The 16761-nt window shown below is 61.7% G+C and overlaps 1 protein-coding gene across 1 annotated transcript in view; it reads right to left on the bottom strand.

Annotated features, from left to right (window-relative positions):
- The window catches only part of MPRIP (myosin phosphatase Rho interacting protein), a 109077-nt gene extending 92876 nt beyond the window's left edge, over window positions 1–16201 (bottom strand). The window contains exons 1-2 of the mRNA XM_067306190.1: window positions 16030–16201; window positions 1324–1401 (exon numbers count right to left, since the gene is read on the bottom strand). Coding sequence (XP_067162291.1) covers window positions 1324–1401; window positions 16030–16149 — 198 coding nt within the window. The 5' untranslated portion in view covers window positions 16150–16201. The remainder of the gene's footprint in view (window positions 1–1323; window positions 1402–16029) is intronic.
- Window positions 16202–16761: the final 560 nt, after the last annotated feature.

Raw genomic sequence — 16761 nt, 5'->3', positions numbered from 1 at the left:
TGGCCCTCGTGTCCCTACCCTGGGAAGGTGTTCGAGGCTGGGGACAGAGGCACGGCCACAAGCAGACACAGACACAAGCACAAGCAGACACTTCCTCCTGCCGTGGGACACCTCTGCAGACTAAGAGGACCCAATGGGCAGCGTGGGCCCTAGCTTTGGGCTCCTTGCCCTCTTCCCTTTGCCACTGCCTCTTCTCAGCACCTAGGCTGCAACTCCAAATAATGACCCAGATTGCCCGGGTTGAACCCAAAGCCCAGTTGCTGTCCACTGGGAGAAAATTTTCATTACTAGCAGCTCTGAGGACCCCTCTGCTACAGGTGTGTGTGTGTGACCACTGGTGTCCCTCCCATGCATCAGACAGCCATGTCCTGGTGGCCACAGCTGGGAGTCCTCATCACAAGCCAGCAGTGAAAGGAAGGGAGCCTGGTCCAGCCCTTCTGGGCACCACAGCCCGCAGCACATCCCTCCCAGGGCAGGGAAGTGGGGCATGCTCTGACCCTGCCCAGGCGCTCCTCTTTCTACAGGGCGTGAATCCTGCTAGTTAAACCCTTCAGGCAGAAGCTGAGAGTTTGCCCTTCCCCATCTGCAGGTCTCTGCCACCAGAGCATTCAGCTTTAGAGCCTCTGCAAGGTTATAAGCAAATGGGAAATCATCTCTCAGCCCCTTCCTTGCTGCAGGACCTGCCTGCAACAGGGGCACCTGCACTGGGTGACACTATTGTGCCGGCCAGCTTGTGGCCTCCCTACATGGCTCTGCACACATCGATGCTGAGCGGCAGAGCATAAAGCAGACACGTCTGAGCACCACGAAACAGAAATCTTGTGCCTTGCTGAGGTTCCCAGTAAAGATCAGAGCAGCATAGCCCACATCCCACCAGCTTAAGACCCTTCCCATCAGCACAGCACACTTTTGGTCTTCCAGTGGAAATGGTGTGGGGGCACCAAAAAGCAACAGCAGTAAGAAATAAAACTGCATGGTCTGAGTCTGACCAGCTTTTCCCAGCCCATTGCCCAGCACAGCTCAAGCAAGGCGCCGGGAGAGGAGCTCAGGAGAAAGGAGGTCGAGCCCTGCCGACGTGCACCCGGCCCTGCTGCCGGAAACGTCTCCCCGCGGCCAGGTTCGCACAAGGGGATGGGTGCGGGGCAGAGGCGTGGGGCAGCCTGCGTCACAGCCCGTGGGCCACAGCCGCCTCCGCAGGGAGGGCAAGGCCGGGCCGCCGGGCCTTCGTCGCTCCTCCCGCCACCCCTTCCCTTCCTGCTCGTCTCCCAGCCCCTGCCCACGCTCCAGCCCCCGTGGCACCAGGGAAGAGGCTGCTTCGCTTACCCGGGAGCGATGGACGGGGTTGTCAAAGTCCGTTCCTTCTGGGGCCAGCAGCAACCAGCCACCATAAATGGGTTTGGCCTGCAATGAAACAGCAGAGAAAGGTCAGCTAGAGCGGCAGAGGAAAACAGCTCATGTCAAATTAGCGCCGTGGTGGCAACTGATGGAGACAGTCAGATGGGAACCACAGGAAGCCCTGCGCTGGCCCCCGAACAGCCAAGGCGAAGGCAGCTTTACAAGTTCAAGCTCCCAAGCACGGGCAAATTCACCCCTGCCCTCAGCTGGGAACACGGTGCTTGACTGCAATCATGGTGTTGCACACCGCACGTAAACAGAGCGAGATGAGGATGTGGAAAGAAGGCAGAAACCAGAACCACAAGCTCGCCTAACCCAGCCGCTCCCGCGAGGCCTCGCGCCGAGCACCAACCTCGCAGGTCCCCATGACCTGCAGCATCCCTGCCCCCACCAACACAGCTTCATTGCCCTCAACAACGTGCCTCTACTGCAAAGAGAGGGCAAACCCCAAAGGAGAGCTTGGTTTTTTTCTTTTATTAATTTACAGAGGAAAAACGATCGAGCGCTGGCAGTTTTTCAATTCACCCAGGCCCGTGACCTGTTTCCTGCACCGTGCACATCCAAGTACCTGCTTTCCCGCACAAGCGTCCCCTGCCAGCTCCCCCTTCCCTACCATCGCTTTGAAACAGTCAACAACTTAGCATACAGGAAGGTCAAATCTAGGCAGAGGGAAAATAGTTCATTCAGCCAACTGCAAAAAGAAAGGGAAAGAATACCCGGAAAGAAATGCCTTGCAGCACTGCCATTTATCAGCGGAAAAAAAAATAAAAAATAAAAAAAAAAAAACAGGCTCTTTCCACGGCTGGTTTCGGTGCAGGAGTCACCGGCGCTAAGCAGAAGAGCCAGTTCTGCCGCTTCCGGGGCGAAGCGGGGGAGCCGCGCGCCCGCCGTTCCCACACCCCCGTGGCCCGCGCTGGCTGCGCGGCCAGCACAACCGGCACCAGGCACGCCTGCCCCCGCGCCGTCCCGAGGGCACGGCTCCGCTGCCTGCCGAGCTGCAAAACATTAGCTAAGCCCCGTTCCCGGGAAGGGCTGGAGCCGATCCTCAGCCCAGGCGCGGCGAGGAGACTCCTCTGTGGAAAAAGACATGGCCGGCTGGACCTCCTCTCCGGGGATGTGTCCCGGCACGGCTGCTTTTGGGTCGGTTTGCATCAACCTGCGGCCGCAGGAGGCATCCAGAGCCGAGTCTGCACGTCCTGCGAGTCCCCATGCCCGACCTGCAGCACGAAACACCTCCAACACGCAATTCAGCAGCCCTCAACACCGCGGCGGGACGCGGCCAGGCCGGGAGGAGAGCGGATGCCGGGCAGAGCTCCCGTCAGGAGCCCCCCGGGACCAAGGATGCTGGTTTCCACCTCGGCTGCTGGGACGGGCCCGTGCGAGCCCATCCCGCAGCGAGGAGGAGGTCACGCATTTCAAGTTCCTCTTGAAATTATTTGGTTAATCCTGTTGCTTTTTTTTTTTTTTTTTTTTTGGAAGCTTAAAACTGTTTCCAATTCGGTACCTCCCCTAGATTCCTCCTGCCAGTTTCTGCGGTTTTGTAATGATTAAAAAAAAAAAGAAAAAAGTTTCCCCTCTGGAAAAATCCCTGTAAACAATAGGAGAAACTGCCTCTGCACCAAAAACTGCCAGATGCACGAAGCGCTGAGCGAGCAGACGGCAAACGAACTGGAGGAGCCGCCGCTCCGCCGCTCGCGCAGGGGGGGAAGGAAAAGCACCATCTCCCAGCCAGCACTCCTCCGACGGCCGGAAAAACACGACCGGGCCACTGGGAAGTCCTTCCCTCTTTAAGGGAGGCCAAAAGCGCTGAAACCAGCGCGGGAATAAATTTCCGAACCTCCCACCCCGCCGCCGCCGCGGCCCCACGGAGGAGGGCAGGCGCCCGCTCCCTCCCCCCAGGGCCTGGGCGCCCCGCGTGGTCCCACACGAGGGTTTGGGGGTGTTTTTTTCCCGGGTATCGGGGCGTTTTGCTCGTGGCGGAAGGGGCCCCCCTCACCTGGACGGCGGCATCGGCGTCCTGCTCGGCCCCGGCCCCCGCGCCCCGCCGGCCCATGTCCCGCCGCTGCTCCGGCGCCCGGCTCCGCGCGCACACGCACGCACGCCCGCCCGGGCCCAGCTCCACCCCGCTACACCTCCGGCGGCCCCGCGCCGCCCACGCCGGCGGCTCCGACGAGGCCACGCCGCCGCCGCCGCCCATCCCGCCCCGCTCCCCGCCGCGACGCTCCCCCCGGCCCGCGCGGATGGGCGAAGGCCGCCCGCGACGCCGGGCCCCCGCCACCGCCGCTGAGGAGAGCCGCTCGCAACATGGCGGCGGCCGCCCGGCCCGAGCTTCCCCTCGGCTCTGGAGGGAAGCCACAAAACGTCGAAAAATAATAAAGGGAAGAAATTCCGGGGTGGCGCCGGGATGACCCGGCCTCCCTGGACACGCCGGGCCCCAGCGGGATGCGGTGTGGACGGAGGGCTCCTGCCACCATGGGCGGAGGGTCCTCTTCCCCGCAGGGCCCCTTCTCCCCTCCATTTTCCAGCACAACCTGTGCACACATCTGGGCGTTTCTCCCGGAAAAAGGAGCCAGGGAAATCCGTGCTGGATCAGTGCACTGAAGCAGCCTCCCGGAGCTGGGGAAGGGCAGCGGCGGTGGGAGCCGCATCCCCCTGTCCTGGCAGGCGTCGCCCATTAAATTTGGCTCCCTGCTCCGCGGGGAACCGCTCCGGTATCTGTGGGGACCAAGACGGGCACAATTTGGAGATTTTCCCCCGCTCGCACTATCAGAATCAGGCCAGAATCCGCACCACACATGTGCAAAACCGCTCCTCCCCCATAAAAGACCCTGTATCCTGGGTGTCCCTGTATCCAACATCCCTCCGTAGCAGGACTCGGCCCTTCTCCTGTCCTCTGGGGATGATCACTGACCCAGCCGCATCCTGGTTTTCCGTCCTCCAGCTGATGCTGGTCTTCCCCTCTTCAATAAAAAGGAATTTTCAGGGATTTGGAGGGTTTTCCTTCCCATAAAGCCATTGGCACCCACTCACTCTCCCCCAGCTTCCTGCCACAGCCCTGGGAAGGTCTTCCCAGGACCACACGCTTACGCACGGCTCCGGGACAGCGCGGCAACTACCCCTGCGAGAACGGCTTCATTGCAGGCCAAAAATAATTAAAAAAAAAAAAAAAGAAGTTTCTCTGGTAAGATGCCCTGGACTGGGAGCCACTGGATAAAACCCGGCGCTCCGCACAGCGGGGCTGGTGTGTGTGGGGCTCCTCCATCCCATCCAGCTGAGCTCCCTGCCCGCCAGTCAGGCTGCCGCCCCTCTGCGCGGCTGGCGTTGCCCATCTTCCCTCCGACACCGGCAAACGCCGCCGACGCCGGAGCGGCCCCACAGTCGTCCCACCTCGAGGGAGCCCCGCCGACGCTCCGCCTTGCATCCCTCAGCACGAGAGGGGAAACCGCGATGGCGGCACCCAACATTAGCACCGGACACGAAGCCCTGGCCTGCGCCGCCCCAGCTCGCACCCTTCAGCGGGTGCTATTTTCACCTTAAACCGCTCCAATTTTGGCTCAGCCAACTGTATATAAAGCGCCGGTGTGCCTGAAATACGTGCTCTGAATAGAGGGCACAACCGTTCCTCTGCCGGTAGGACAAAAAAGCACTGGCGGACTCTACTTATTTCAGCAGAAGCATCTAATTTCGCATGTTTAAACCAAAATAGCTGAGAGGTATGAATTAGAGGCAGCCGGCGTGGGCAGCCCGGTTCCGTCCGCCGAGCAGAAGAACGCTCGGCAGCGCTTTTAAAAGCCAAACCAAAACAAGCTGCTCTTCAAACCAAGCAAATGCCCGGAGATGCACAAGCCTGAATAAAAGGATACAAATCCAGGCGTACGCAAAGTGTCTCAAAAAACCCCCTCACACCTGCATTTAAATAGCCCTGCTGAAGCAGGGTTTAAAATAAACGCGGCTTGATCCCGCCGTAGGAGGCAGGTCCCTGGAAGCGTTACAGCACCAGAAGGAAGCTGGAGCGCAGCACGTTGTTCTGCACCAAGCCGGCTTCCTCCGTAAAGCCCAGAAGGAGGAGGAGAAGCACAACCCCCCGGCACCAAACTCAAGCTCAAAGAGCAAACTTCCCCCGTCCAACCAGATCTGTCCAACAGCTGCATTAAGAGAGGACTTTAAAGCAACCCTGGGATTCCCAGGGTGACTTTGACCATTTATGGGCCCCTCTGTCTCCGGCGAGCTCACGTGTCGCCGGAAGGGCGGCTCTTGGCTGTTTCGCCATAGGGAGTAGCCACGTGCGATACCCAGGTGCCGGGCAGCTTTGCTTTCATCCAAACAGCACCTGACCAAAGGGTAAGCCACCACCAACACGCCGAGCGCACCAGGGAGGCGGCGGCCAGCGCAACGCAGCCACCTCTGGGGTGGGGCGACCCTCCCAGCCCGGGCAGGAAGGGGAGAGAGAGCTGGTTCCTCCTGCAGGGCTCCTGTTTACAAAGCCAAAGGCACGTCACCACCTCGGCCGACAGGCGCAACAGCTTCGCCGCCTGGAAGGAGAAACCTGCAGCAACCTCACCGCCCTGAAAGAGAAATCTCCCCTGCGCCTTCCGCAGTCACTGCGGCACGCCGGGTTCACAGTGTTGGGAGGCTGGGTCACTGCACCGCAGCGCCCACAGGCATCCTGGGGGGGATTAGCGGAGGCTGACTCAGGCAGAAACGCTCCTGAGTCACCAGCTCTGCTTCCTGTCACACCTGCGGCAACACCCAGGTATCCCATCCAGCCACCGACCCAGCCTGACCCTGCTTAGCTTCAGGGACCACCCCGCTGCCCAGATGGGTCTGGTGCACAGGGGCTGCTAGGATGCTCCGTCCAGTCTCCCGCAGCGACTCGTCCCACGGCGGGAGTTGGTAGCACAAGCCCTGCTCTCCCCCTCCCGTGGCTTTCCGACCTACAACTCCCACAACGCTGCTCTGCCCCAACTACGCAGTTTTGTTTCCTTGGCTCCACGAGCCTGGGTTGCATCAAGAGGGAAGGCGCTGCCTCCAGCCCAGAGCCCCAGGCCAGTGCTTGGAGCGAGACGGGTGGGAGGAAGCGGAGAAGGAAGTGGCCCCAGCTCGGTTTACACAAAGCTGTCAAGCTGCCACACTGATGCTGCCCAGGCATTTCTTTCACCCCAGACACAAACCACCCCACTGCAATCAGCTCTTCCAGCATGGGAACACAGCTCACAGCAGCCAGGGGGACCTGGGCTTGAAGGATATGCAGAGCTGCTCAGCGCTTCTTAAAGACCAGAACAGTACAATCTGGCCCAAGAAGATCTGCGCAGGCCTGGCAACACACCTCCAGCACTGCAGGACAGACAGAAGGCAACATCACCCATCTCCAGTGGGCAGGACCGGCCAGGTCATAGGAGCGTGACAGCATATGGAGCGCTGGGTCATGGGGCCAGCTGGGGGCTGTGACACCAGCCAGCATGCCACTTGGCAGGCTTTCACGCCTGGAGTGTTTGTAGGTGGTACCATCCGCTCATCCCTCCCCCTTGCAAGCTAACCAGCCGTGCAGGGCACTCGGCGTCACGGAGCAGCTGCTACGCATGAGACGGGGGGGCCCCCGCAGGAACTAATTGCGCAAGGTGGAACAGGAGAGCTTTGCTTGTCCCGCTGCACCCAGATAAGGTTATCAGCAGAGCGCTCCCAGCCCTGGCACAGCCAGCGTTCCTTACTGCAGCTCCTCCCCGTCCGAGACGCGCTACAAGTGCGTAGCCTGCGGCTCCAGCCCTGTCCCTTCTCCAAATGGCAGAGCCAGCTGGCCTCTGCCATTGCAGGCAGGCTTATAATGGGGCTTGGAAAACTGCCTGCTAGGACACAGCCCGCCCCGAGCAAGGCCCACACGGCAGCACGATCGGTTCCTGCATCCCTGCAAGCTGGGGTCCGGGTCTCACGCAACGGTCCAGACCCATCCCCTGCCCGGCAAGGCCTGTGGCTCAGCACCCGCGTCCCCACTGCAGCGCCGGCAGGTCCGGGTGGGTTGGGGTGGGGAGGATCAGACGGGCAACGGATGCTCCAGCAGCCGGTCCCGACCCACAGCGACATGCTCCGAGGGAAAGTTCGAATCAATTGCTGGGAGAGACTCCTGGCTCCGAGCGCGTGGCGGGAGGGGATAATCTGTTTAGGCTGCTGGCAGACGTAATCAGCCTGTCTCGGGTGGAGGCAGGGCTTGTTTTGTTCAGTCTTGGCAAGTGAGCGGGAAGGAGAGAGAGAGGAAAAAAAAAAAGACTGGTGCAGCTGAGCTTTAGCCTCTGCCTCCCATGCCGAATGCGAGAGCCCTCCGCACACAGGCAGCCCCTGCTGCAAAACCGAGGCCTCCAGGAGCCCTGCTACAAAACGAGGGCCCCGCTCTGCCCGCGCGTGAGCCCCACAGTAATTCACGTCCTGCCACCTTTATGGATTTAATCCCACTATGCACCAAAGGGGACTTTCTGAAAGCAGCAGCAACAGCATCTGCTGCCCCCCCACGCGTCCCCAGGCGCGCAGTAACGGGGTTACAGCTCTCAGCTCACCGCAGAGGGGACAGGCAAGAGCACAGCCCCAGAGCCGGGGACGGCACGGTCGCCGCCTCCCGCGTGCCGGTTCCCAAAGCGCTCAGGGCTTCCTGGAGGCAGAGACCTGCTTCTGGCACAGCTCAAGAGGAAAGTCACCACGAACGCTGTGATTGCAACCTCAAAAGAGGAAATTTGGGTGGTTTCAGCTCTACTCAGCTCCCAGGTTTTGCACGCCGTCAAGCCCAAGAGAGCACTGCTGATAGGTGCGTCGGGAGCAGCAGTCACACAGCTGGAATGGGGAAGGTGACACAGTGGGGGATCACACCCCTTTCCCACCCCAAACAAGCAGGCTTTTCAGCCCAGAGCACTGTTTCTAGGAACCGAGACACACGCACCAGGCATAGTTTAATATTTTGCGCACTCCAAGAAGGATGCTGCACGGACCACTGGAGACCTGCGGCATCCGGCCAGCGGCCCCAGCATGCGGGAGGCTCTGCGCAAATTCACGCTCCCGTAACAATCCCGAAGGCCAGGGATCTAGCCCGGCTTCGGCGGTTAAGCTGCTTACATCTCGGTTTCCCTGGCTGTACAGCATTTCCCCTGCGCTGCATGTCATTTGGCGAGACGCGGAGGAGCGGGGCCAAACCCGACCGCGGCATGCTGCTGCGCTGCCAGTGTACGCGGACAACTGCTCCCGGAGCAAAGCCGCCTCCCTAACCAAGCTCCGCACACACTCACCACATCGTGTGGCCGGGAGGGCAACTTAAACACCCGCTAAACCCAGAGGAAGGAAGCGATGGCTGCAGAGACCCCAGAGGCTGCGACACCGGGAGAAGCAGAGACGAGGAGTTGGAAACAGCACCAGAAGCGCCGCTGCCTCCACGGCTCACGGAAGCCATTGGCAGAGCCTCACCCTGCCTGGCTTTTGCGGTCTAGCAAGCCTTGATTTTCATTCCAAGCTGGCTTTTCTCCAGCCCAGCTGGAGGCCAGGTCCCTGGGCAGCTCTGGGGACAGCTTGGGGACAGCCACCTGCCCTGGGTCGGCACCCTCTCCGGCCACCTCCGGCTCTCCTGCAAAGGTGCGTTTGCACAGCAGGGTCCAGGCACGAGCGGGCTGCTGCACATCGCCCAGCACCAGGCCATGCTTTAAACCACTGCCGCGTTTCATCATGCAAGAAGAGCCCAAACCAGACCGGACAGACCAGACCCGGGGCCTCAGGCACGGAGGAGCACGCGGCGCCGCGGCTGCCTGCCGGGCACCTCGCACGCCCCGGCCTTCCCGGAGCGCCGGCAGCCCTGACCCAGCCGCCAGCAAACCCCAAACAAAGCAGCTGCCCAGACAGACTGCTGCGTGGGCAGCAGGAGCGACTGACGGACCGAAGGAACAGGAAGGGGAAAGGCTGAATTCACCCTTCGTGCAGACATCATGCCTCTTTCTACAAATACCCAAGCCCTGTCCCCAGCCCCAGCCGGCGCTTTGCAGGTCTGTGCCAGGGTCCACGTGCTGCCATCGGGCTGGGCAGCCACAGCAAGAGCTGGAAGACGCTGGCTGCAGTTTGCACGGACAGCAGCAAAACCGAACCGGGCGAGGGAAGGAAAGGGCCTTGCAAGGTCAGATCCTAGATCAGGCCCAGCAACCCCAAAACACAGGCTACGCCTTGAAGTGAGCAGGGGTATCTAACCACCTCCCACGATGGAGCTTCCTCAACGCCTGCGGAAAGCCACAACATCTCTCCGGAGCGCTGGAGAGGGGATTTATCACTTCTCCGAGTGCCAGAGGAGATAAGGTATGGCGCCACGCAAAAAAAAAAAAAAAAAGAGCAGAAAATAAGTGTGTAAAGGGGCCAGTTCTCCAGACGCCGAGCAAGCATTCAACGCCACCTTCAACCGCACAGCGGTTTGCAAGCGCAGCCAAGGTTTGCACGTGCAAGGACAGCCCTGCCCTCTCCCTTGGGCGCACCCAAAGCTGACCTCGGCCACCGCAGGGGCCAAGGATCCACGGAGGTCATCGGCCTCCAGCAAAGTCACATGGGGAGGCAGGACCTCCGGGAAGAGCAAACGGCCGCCGGCGAGCTGACCAGCAGAAGACATTTGCTGCTTGCAAATGCCGGTTCTGCGCGAAAGCCGCCACGTCTCGAGCTCCGGATGGGACCGCTCTGCCACCCCGGCCACAGCGAGACCCAGCGCAGCCCCCTCGCTGCTTCCCCAGGGCAGGACCTCTGCTCGCGGAGGTCTGCGGAAGGAAGGAAGGAAGGGGCATCCTGGCCCTCCGCCGCCTCCTGCCCACCCCCAGGGAGGGCCGGCTCCCCTGGGCATGCTCCTGGAGTCCCACAGCTCCCAAATTCCTCCCCGCTGCCGCGGCCGACGGAGGCGGGCTTGACATTTGCAGAGAATCTTCCCCTGTTTGGTCCTAATAATTAGTCAATTACAGCCGGATTTTTGCAGCATGATACAACCAGCCGGCGAGTGGAGAAGGCAAGTGCGCAGGGGCTGCTTTCCAGGAAAGAGGGGGTTTTTCCTCCCCGGAGAAGCAGGGGGTGGAGGCGAAAGCCTGCCCAGCGCTCGCTCCTGCCACCCTGGGGGGGTAACGCAGTGCAGGACGCTTATCCCAGGGCCCGCGGAGCAAGGAAATGGCCGCGACCCAGGGCCACGCAGCCCAGGCGGCACGAGCTGCCCTGAAGCCTCTCTCGCTCTCTTTGCGCCCGGCAGTGCTGCACAAAACGCATTTGCTTTTCGGCCAGCCGCGTCCTGCACGTGGCACTTCTCCCCCTCGGCCGCGCGTGCAGCGGCGGCCAGGCAAGGCCCCGGGCAGCGCGCGCAGATGCGAGCAGCCCCGGGGACTGTATCCTTGCAAACCGTACGTGTGCAGAGCCTTGCAGGAAGGGAACAAGTTGGCCTGGAGGTCCCTCCCGAGCCCTATTTCCTATGAAACCCTGACCCCGAGCCAGCTGGTCCCAGAGACGCAATCGCAGCTACAGCCAGAACGATCCTGCATTTCCAAGCCGCGGAGCCGAGCCAAGCCAGCGCGGAGCCCCTGCGGCCCTCGTGCCGGGGCAGCGGGGTGAAGGCAGCAGGAGAAGCAGCAGTGGGCAACGTCGAGGGCTTAGGAATCAGGATAGCGCTTCTGGGAAGAGACAGAAGGCAGCAGGGATTTGCCCGCTTTACCCGACACCGGCACTCCGCAGCCGTGGGGCGGTTCGTGCAGGAATCCAGAACAGTAGAAAAGTGATAGTGTCCGAAGGAAGAAACTCTCCACCGCTGGGCAGGGGTGACACAGGCCAGGGTAGGAGAAAGGGGTGGGAAAAGTTTGCAAGCAGCATTTTCTAACTGGGTGGTCCTTTGGGCATCCATGTCACAACATTTTAAAAAAGAGAAAAGAAAAAGACACTGGTAGCTGGAAAATCATCCTCAAATTCCTCTGTCTGTGCCAGTCCCCAGGCCCTGAGAGAGCACGTGCATGGAGAAAATTAAAGCGACTGCTTTACACCCTGCATTTCTTCCAGTTCAGGCCAAGCGTAATTTTGAGGTTAATTCTCAGTCTGTTTCTGTCGTGGGGAGGCTTCATTTTCCTTGCATGCGCATTCAAGCATGGTTCAGCCCCAGCCAGCCAGGGGAATCCGCACCCCGCCAGGCCGGCACGGCTCACAGGGGACCCACGGAGACATCCCTGCAAAACCCCCAGGACGGCTTCCTCCGGAAGAGACTCTCTGGAAAGGCTGAGCTGCGTTTGCTGCCGGGTTTTCCCTGGAGAAGAAAACAGGGTCCCTGGGAGCCTTCCCCGGAGGCAGGCTCTGGAAAGCCGATTCCTGCACGAGCTCTGAGGAAGGCTCCGTGGGCCCAGGTGCTCTCCAGCAGGGTGGTGCTGGTCCAGAGCCGTCTTGCCAGGAATACGGGAATTCCCAGCCCTGCCGGGAAAGGGGCAGCGTGAAGGGGAGCTGGCAGCCGCCGGGCTAAGCGGCCTCACGTGCCTGGTTGCTGGTCCCAGAGCGGCATTGCTGGCTCTGTCCTGGCAGCAGTTATTGATGGCAGTTTGTCCGTCCGGGACCGCCAACCTGCCCGTACGATGGAAACACGGGATCCTGCTACCGGCATTGCACGTGTTAGCAGGGCGCTGCCAGCCTGCGCCGACGCTTCCAGGGGCTCCGGATCCCTGGCTGCAGGTTATCCCAAAGGAGGGAGCGGACACAGCGGTCCCCGGCGTGCCTTCGGGGTCCGGGGCACATCCGCTCCCACGCGCTGCCCCAAAGTGCCCGGACGCCTGCCCCGCACAAAAACAACTCGTGAACGGAGCGCTCCCAGGATTAGGGATTTAGCATCCATGCAGCTCTTTGAAGTTGGAAGCACTAAGTCCGATTATTATTAGAGAGCTCCAGGTCATTAATCTCGATGTTTGGGGCTGGAGCCCCCCCCTCGCCCCTGCTCTTAATTAGGTTCCCAAGCAAGAAGGGAATCCGCCACTACCGCTAAGTCCTTGGGACGCTGCGCAAACACGTGCCGCGGCCTCTGCTCCCGGGAGCTCGCAGCCCCCACGGGCACAGGACACCGAGGGAGCAGCAGAGGCGGCTACTACACCCACACAGGTATTTTTACATAATAAAAATCCAAAAAAGAAAAAAGCCAACGCATAAGCGTGAAGTATCTTCACCTTCCCTGCAAGCCAAGTAGAAAGGTCAGATGACTCAAAAGGACTTTTCGAGCCTGACTCCAGGTAATAACCATCCCGCCGCAACGCGCTCCGAGCGCGGCCCCTTGCCACGGGGACACGCCGTGCCGGACCACGCCGCTGCCTGCGACCCCCCGCAACCCACCCAGTCTTAAAAAAAAAAAAGTACAATTAAGAGAACAGATGTCGACCGAACCGTTATGCCGGGGAGCGCTTTGGCGCTGAGCGCACACCCCCACATACGGCCCAGCTCCGCTTTCCGGAGCAAAGCCGCCTCCTCCAACGAGTAATATTAATTAGGAGGCAACGTAAGGCAGGAATGTGGGAAAACAAAGTTTGCTGCACCGGGCCGGGCCGGTCGCATCCATTTAATGGGCTCCTTCGGTACGAGGAGGGCTGGGGGGGGGGGGAAACAGGACGGGACATAAGGTCAGGGGGGCTCCGTGAGGAAGCCCAGCATGGGAGGGTGCATATATATATACATACACATATATATAAAAAATATATACATATAATAGATAGATAGATAACACACTACCATAAAGCCACCATCTTATCTTTAAGGTGCGATTACTTCACCCCGGCTGGAAACGCGGAGCTAAGGATGAGCGTGACGTTTTCCCCACCGGAATGGCCCGGTTCGTCGGCTAACGAACCCTGCGTGGTGCCCGGATCCGGCCCCCCGGGGCCGAGCCCGTCCCGGGCCACCTCCGCCGGCCGCCGTGCGGAAACCCACGGAGAAGGAGGAGCGGAGGGGAACGAAGGGGGAAGACAAAGCCAGCGAGGGTTTTTCTCCGGCCGGACAAAACCCGGCTCCTGGTGGGGGACACACACACACCCCCCCCGAGGTCCCGGCAGTGGGGACGGACGCAGGGACAGGCACCACGGAGGGATGGCGTGCCGACGGCTCGACTCTCCCCCTCGCCGAGGAGCGCGGCCGGGAGGCGTTGGCGGAGCGGCGAAACCCCACGCAGGGCATCGCCGGGGCTCTGGGAAAGGCCGGGATGGAGGGGAGGGGGGTTCTTCCCAAACATCCTTTGGGATGGCTCCTTTGTCTGGGCGCTGCGCACTGACACTCCCCCTGCCCTCCCCTCCCCTTCCCGCACACACCAAGGCATTTTTTCCAGTTACATTTTTTCCATATTAGCCTTCAGATTTCATTATGGGCCCCCCCAACGCGCGCAGCAATATGTCTGATCTCATTTCCATAATAGGATCGTGAGCAGAGATGTCAGATCCAGCGCCGAAAGGTGTGGGAGGAGGGAGCGCGGCGCTGCTCCCATCAGCCCGCCGGCGCTGGCAGACCCCCCCTCAAAAAAAAAAAAAAAAAGAAAAAAGAAAAAAAATTCAACGGCGCTGGGTGCGTTTCCCAGCCGCGTCCGCACTGGGCCTCCCTGGCCTGGGGGAGGGCTGGGAGAGGCCTGGGAGGAAGAGGAGGAGGAGGAAGGCCTGGCCCCAGCAGGGACGGGGACCCCCAGCTTTGGGGCCGGCACCCCGGGAAGGGCGGCAGTCGCCTTCCCGCGTTCCCTCCCCACCGCCGCGGGAAATCCGGGGAGCTGCAGGGAGAGCAGGAGGGCTGGGGCCCTTCCAGGAGTGTTTGGTTTCTTGGAAGCCAAGTTCTTCCCGGGACTTTCAGCATCTCCCTCTCACCGGGGCCGTGGGAGCCCCCTTCTCCTGTGGGACCGGCACCTGCCCCAGCCCCACGCTGCACCCCGAAACACACAGGATCCACCCCAGAGGCAGGTGCCAGTCCCCAAACCGCGTCGGGAAAGGACTGAAGCTCCAGGTTCTCCCAGTGGAATGAGCCACTGGGATGGGGCCTTTGGGACTGGTGGGTGGGCACCCATGGGGATGCCAGGTGCCCCATGGGGACAGCGGGCACTCAAATTGCCACTGCACGCCCCATGGGGACACTGGTTATCCATGGGGACACTGGTTGTCCCATGGGACCTGCAGGTATCCCTGGGGCCAGTGGGCACCCCATGGGACCTGAGGGCCGGGACCCCATGCCATCCATGGGGACACTGGGCACCCCATGGTGACCCCTGCACACTTCATGGGACCTGAGGGCACCCAGAGGGTCCTGCACTATCCATGGGGTCAGCAGGCACCCATGGGATCCCAGATTATGCACCAGACCTCAGGCTATGCAATGAACCCCCCACTATCCATGGGATCAGTGGGCACCCATGGGACCCCTGGAGACCCCATGGGACCTCATGCTATCCACGGGGCCAGCAGGCATCCACGGGGCCACTGGACACTCCGTGAGACCCCACGCTATCCATGGGATCAGTGGGCACCCATGGGACTGCTGGACACCCTATGGACCCCATGCTATCCATGGGATCAGTGGGCACCCATGGGACCACTGGACACCCCATGGGACTCCATGGAATCCACGAGGTCAGCAGGCACCCATGGGAGCCTGCACTATACATGGGATCAGCAGGCACCCATGGGACCGCTGGACACCCCATGGACCCCATGCTATCCATGGGATCAGTGGGCACCCATGGGACCACTGGACACCCCATGGGACTCCATGGAATCCACGAGGTCAGCAGGCACCCATGGGAGCCTGCACTATACATGGGATCAGCAGGCACCCATGGGACCGCTGGACACCCCATGGACCCCACGCTATCCATGGGATCAGCAGGCACCCATGGGACCGCTGGACACCCCATGGACTCCATGCTATCCATGGGATCAGCAGGCACCCATGGGACCCCTGGACACCCCATGGACCCCATGCTATCCATGGGATCAGCAGGCACCCATGGGACCCCTGGACACCCCATGGACTCCATGCTATCAGCAGGCACCCATGGGACTGCTGGACACCCCATGGACCCCATGCTATCCATGGGATCAGCAGGCACCCATGGGACCCCTGGACACCCCATGGACTCCATGCTATCCATGGGATCAGCAGGCACCCATGGGACCCCTGGACACCCCATGGACTCCATGCTATCCATGGGATCAGCAGGCACCCATGGGACCGCTGGACACCCCATGGACCCCATGCTATCCATGGGATCAGCAGGCACCCATGGGACCCCTGGACACCCCATGGACTCCATGCTATCAGCAGGCACCCATGGGACTGCTGGACACCCCATGGACCCCATGCTATCCATGGGATCAGCAGGCACCCATGGGACCCCTGAACACCCCATGGGACTTCATGCTATCCATGGAATCAGCAGGCACCCATGGGACCCCTGGACACCCCATGGGACTTCATGCTATCCATGGGCCAGCAGGCACCCATGGGAGCCTGCACTAAGCATGGGGCCAGCAGGCACCCCATGGGGACCCTGGGCGCCGCGGGGGGGGGGGGGGGCGGAGGAGCAGAGCAGGGCACGGAGGGGGGCACCGTTTTGGGGGGCTCCGGGAAAGGTTTTTTTTTTGGGGGGGGGGGGAGGGGGACACCCACCTGGTTGAGGTCCTCGTCGTTGAGCAGGTGGGACTCGCGGGGCTTGAAGCAGTTCTGGCACTTGCTCTTGTTGAAGATGTTGGCCTGGAACTTCCTGCACGGGTTGTCCTTGGCGGCCATGGCGCGCCCCGCGCCCGCTGCGCGCCCGCTCAGCGCCCCGCGGAGCGCCCGCCCGCCGCCGCCGCCGCCGCGCCCATCGCCGGCCCGCGCCCGCGCCCGCCCTCGCCGCGCCGGGCCGCGGCCCCCGCAAAGCGCCGGCGGAGGGCGTCCAAAAAAAAAAAAAACCAAAAACACACAAAAAAATTAATTAATTAATAAATAAATAAAAAAAGGGGGCGGAAAAAAATTGCAACGCGGCCGCCCCGGCTGCAACTCAGCGGCCGCGCATGGCGGGGTGCGATGCCCCCCCCCCTCCTCCGCCGCCCCCTCTCCCCCGCGGGGCTCGGCGCTGCAGGCCCGGCGCTGCGCGGTGCTCGGCGCTGCAGGCCCCGCCGCCGCGCGCCGCCGCCGCCGCCCGCGATTAATGCAAAGTTTGTGCGGCGCACGGAACCAGGAGAAAACGGAGGGGCGGCACCGCCCGGGGCTGACGGACGCCCCCGTCAGCCAATGGAAGCGGCTCGCTGCCGCCAACAAAAGACGGTCCTGGCCAATGGGTCGCGAGGGGCGTGGCGGTCGCGGCGTGGGGGGAGGGGCGGCGCGCTGACAGCTCGGGGGCGGGGCCCGCCGCAGCTC

This window comes from Apteryx mantelli, chromosome 16, assembly GCF_036417845.1.
Source record: "Apteryx mantelli isolate bAptMan1 chromosome 16, bAptMan1.hap1, whole genome shotgun sequence".
Taxonomy (NCBI): domain Eukaryota; kingdom Metazoa; phylum Chordata; class Aves; order Apterygiformes; family Apterygidae; genus Apteryx; species Apteryx mantelli.
Note: the sequence above shows the minus strand (reverse complement) of the source record. Positions and strands in the feature narration are given on the sequence as shown.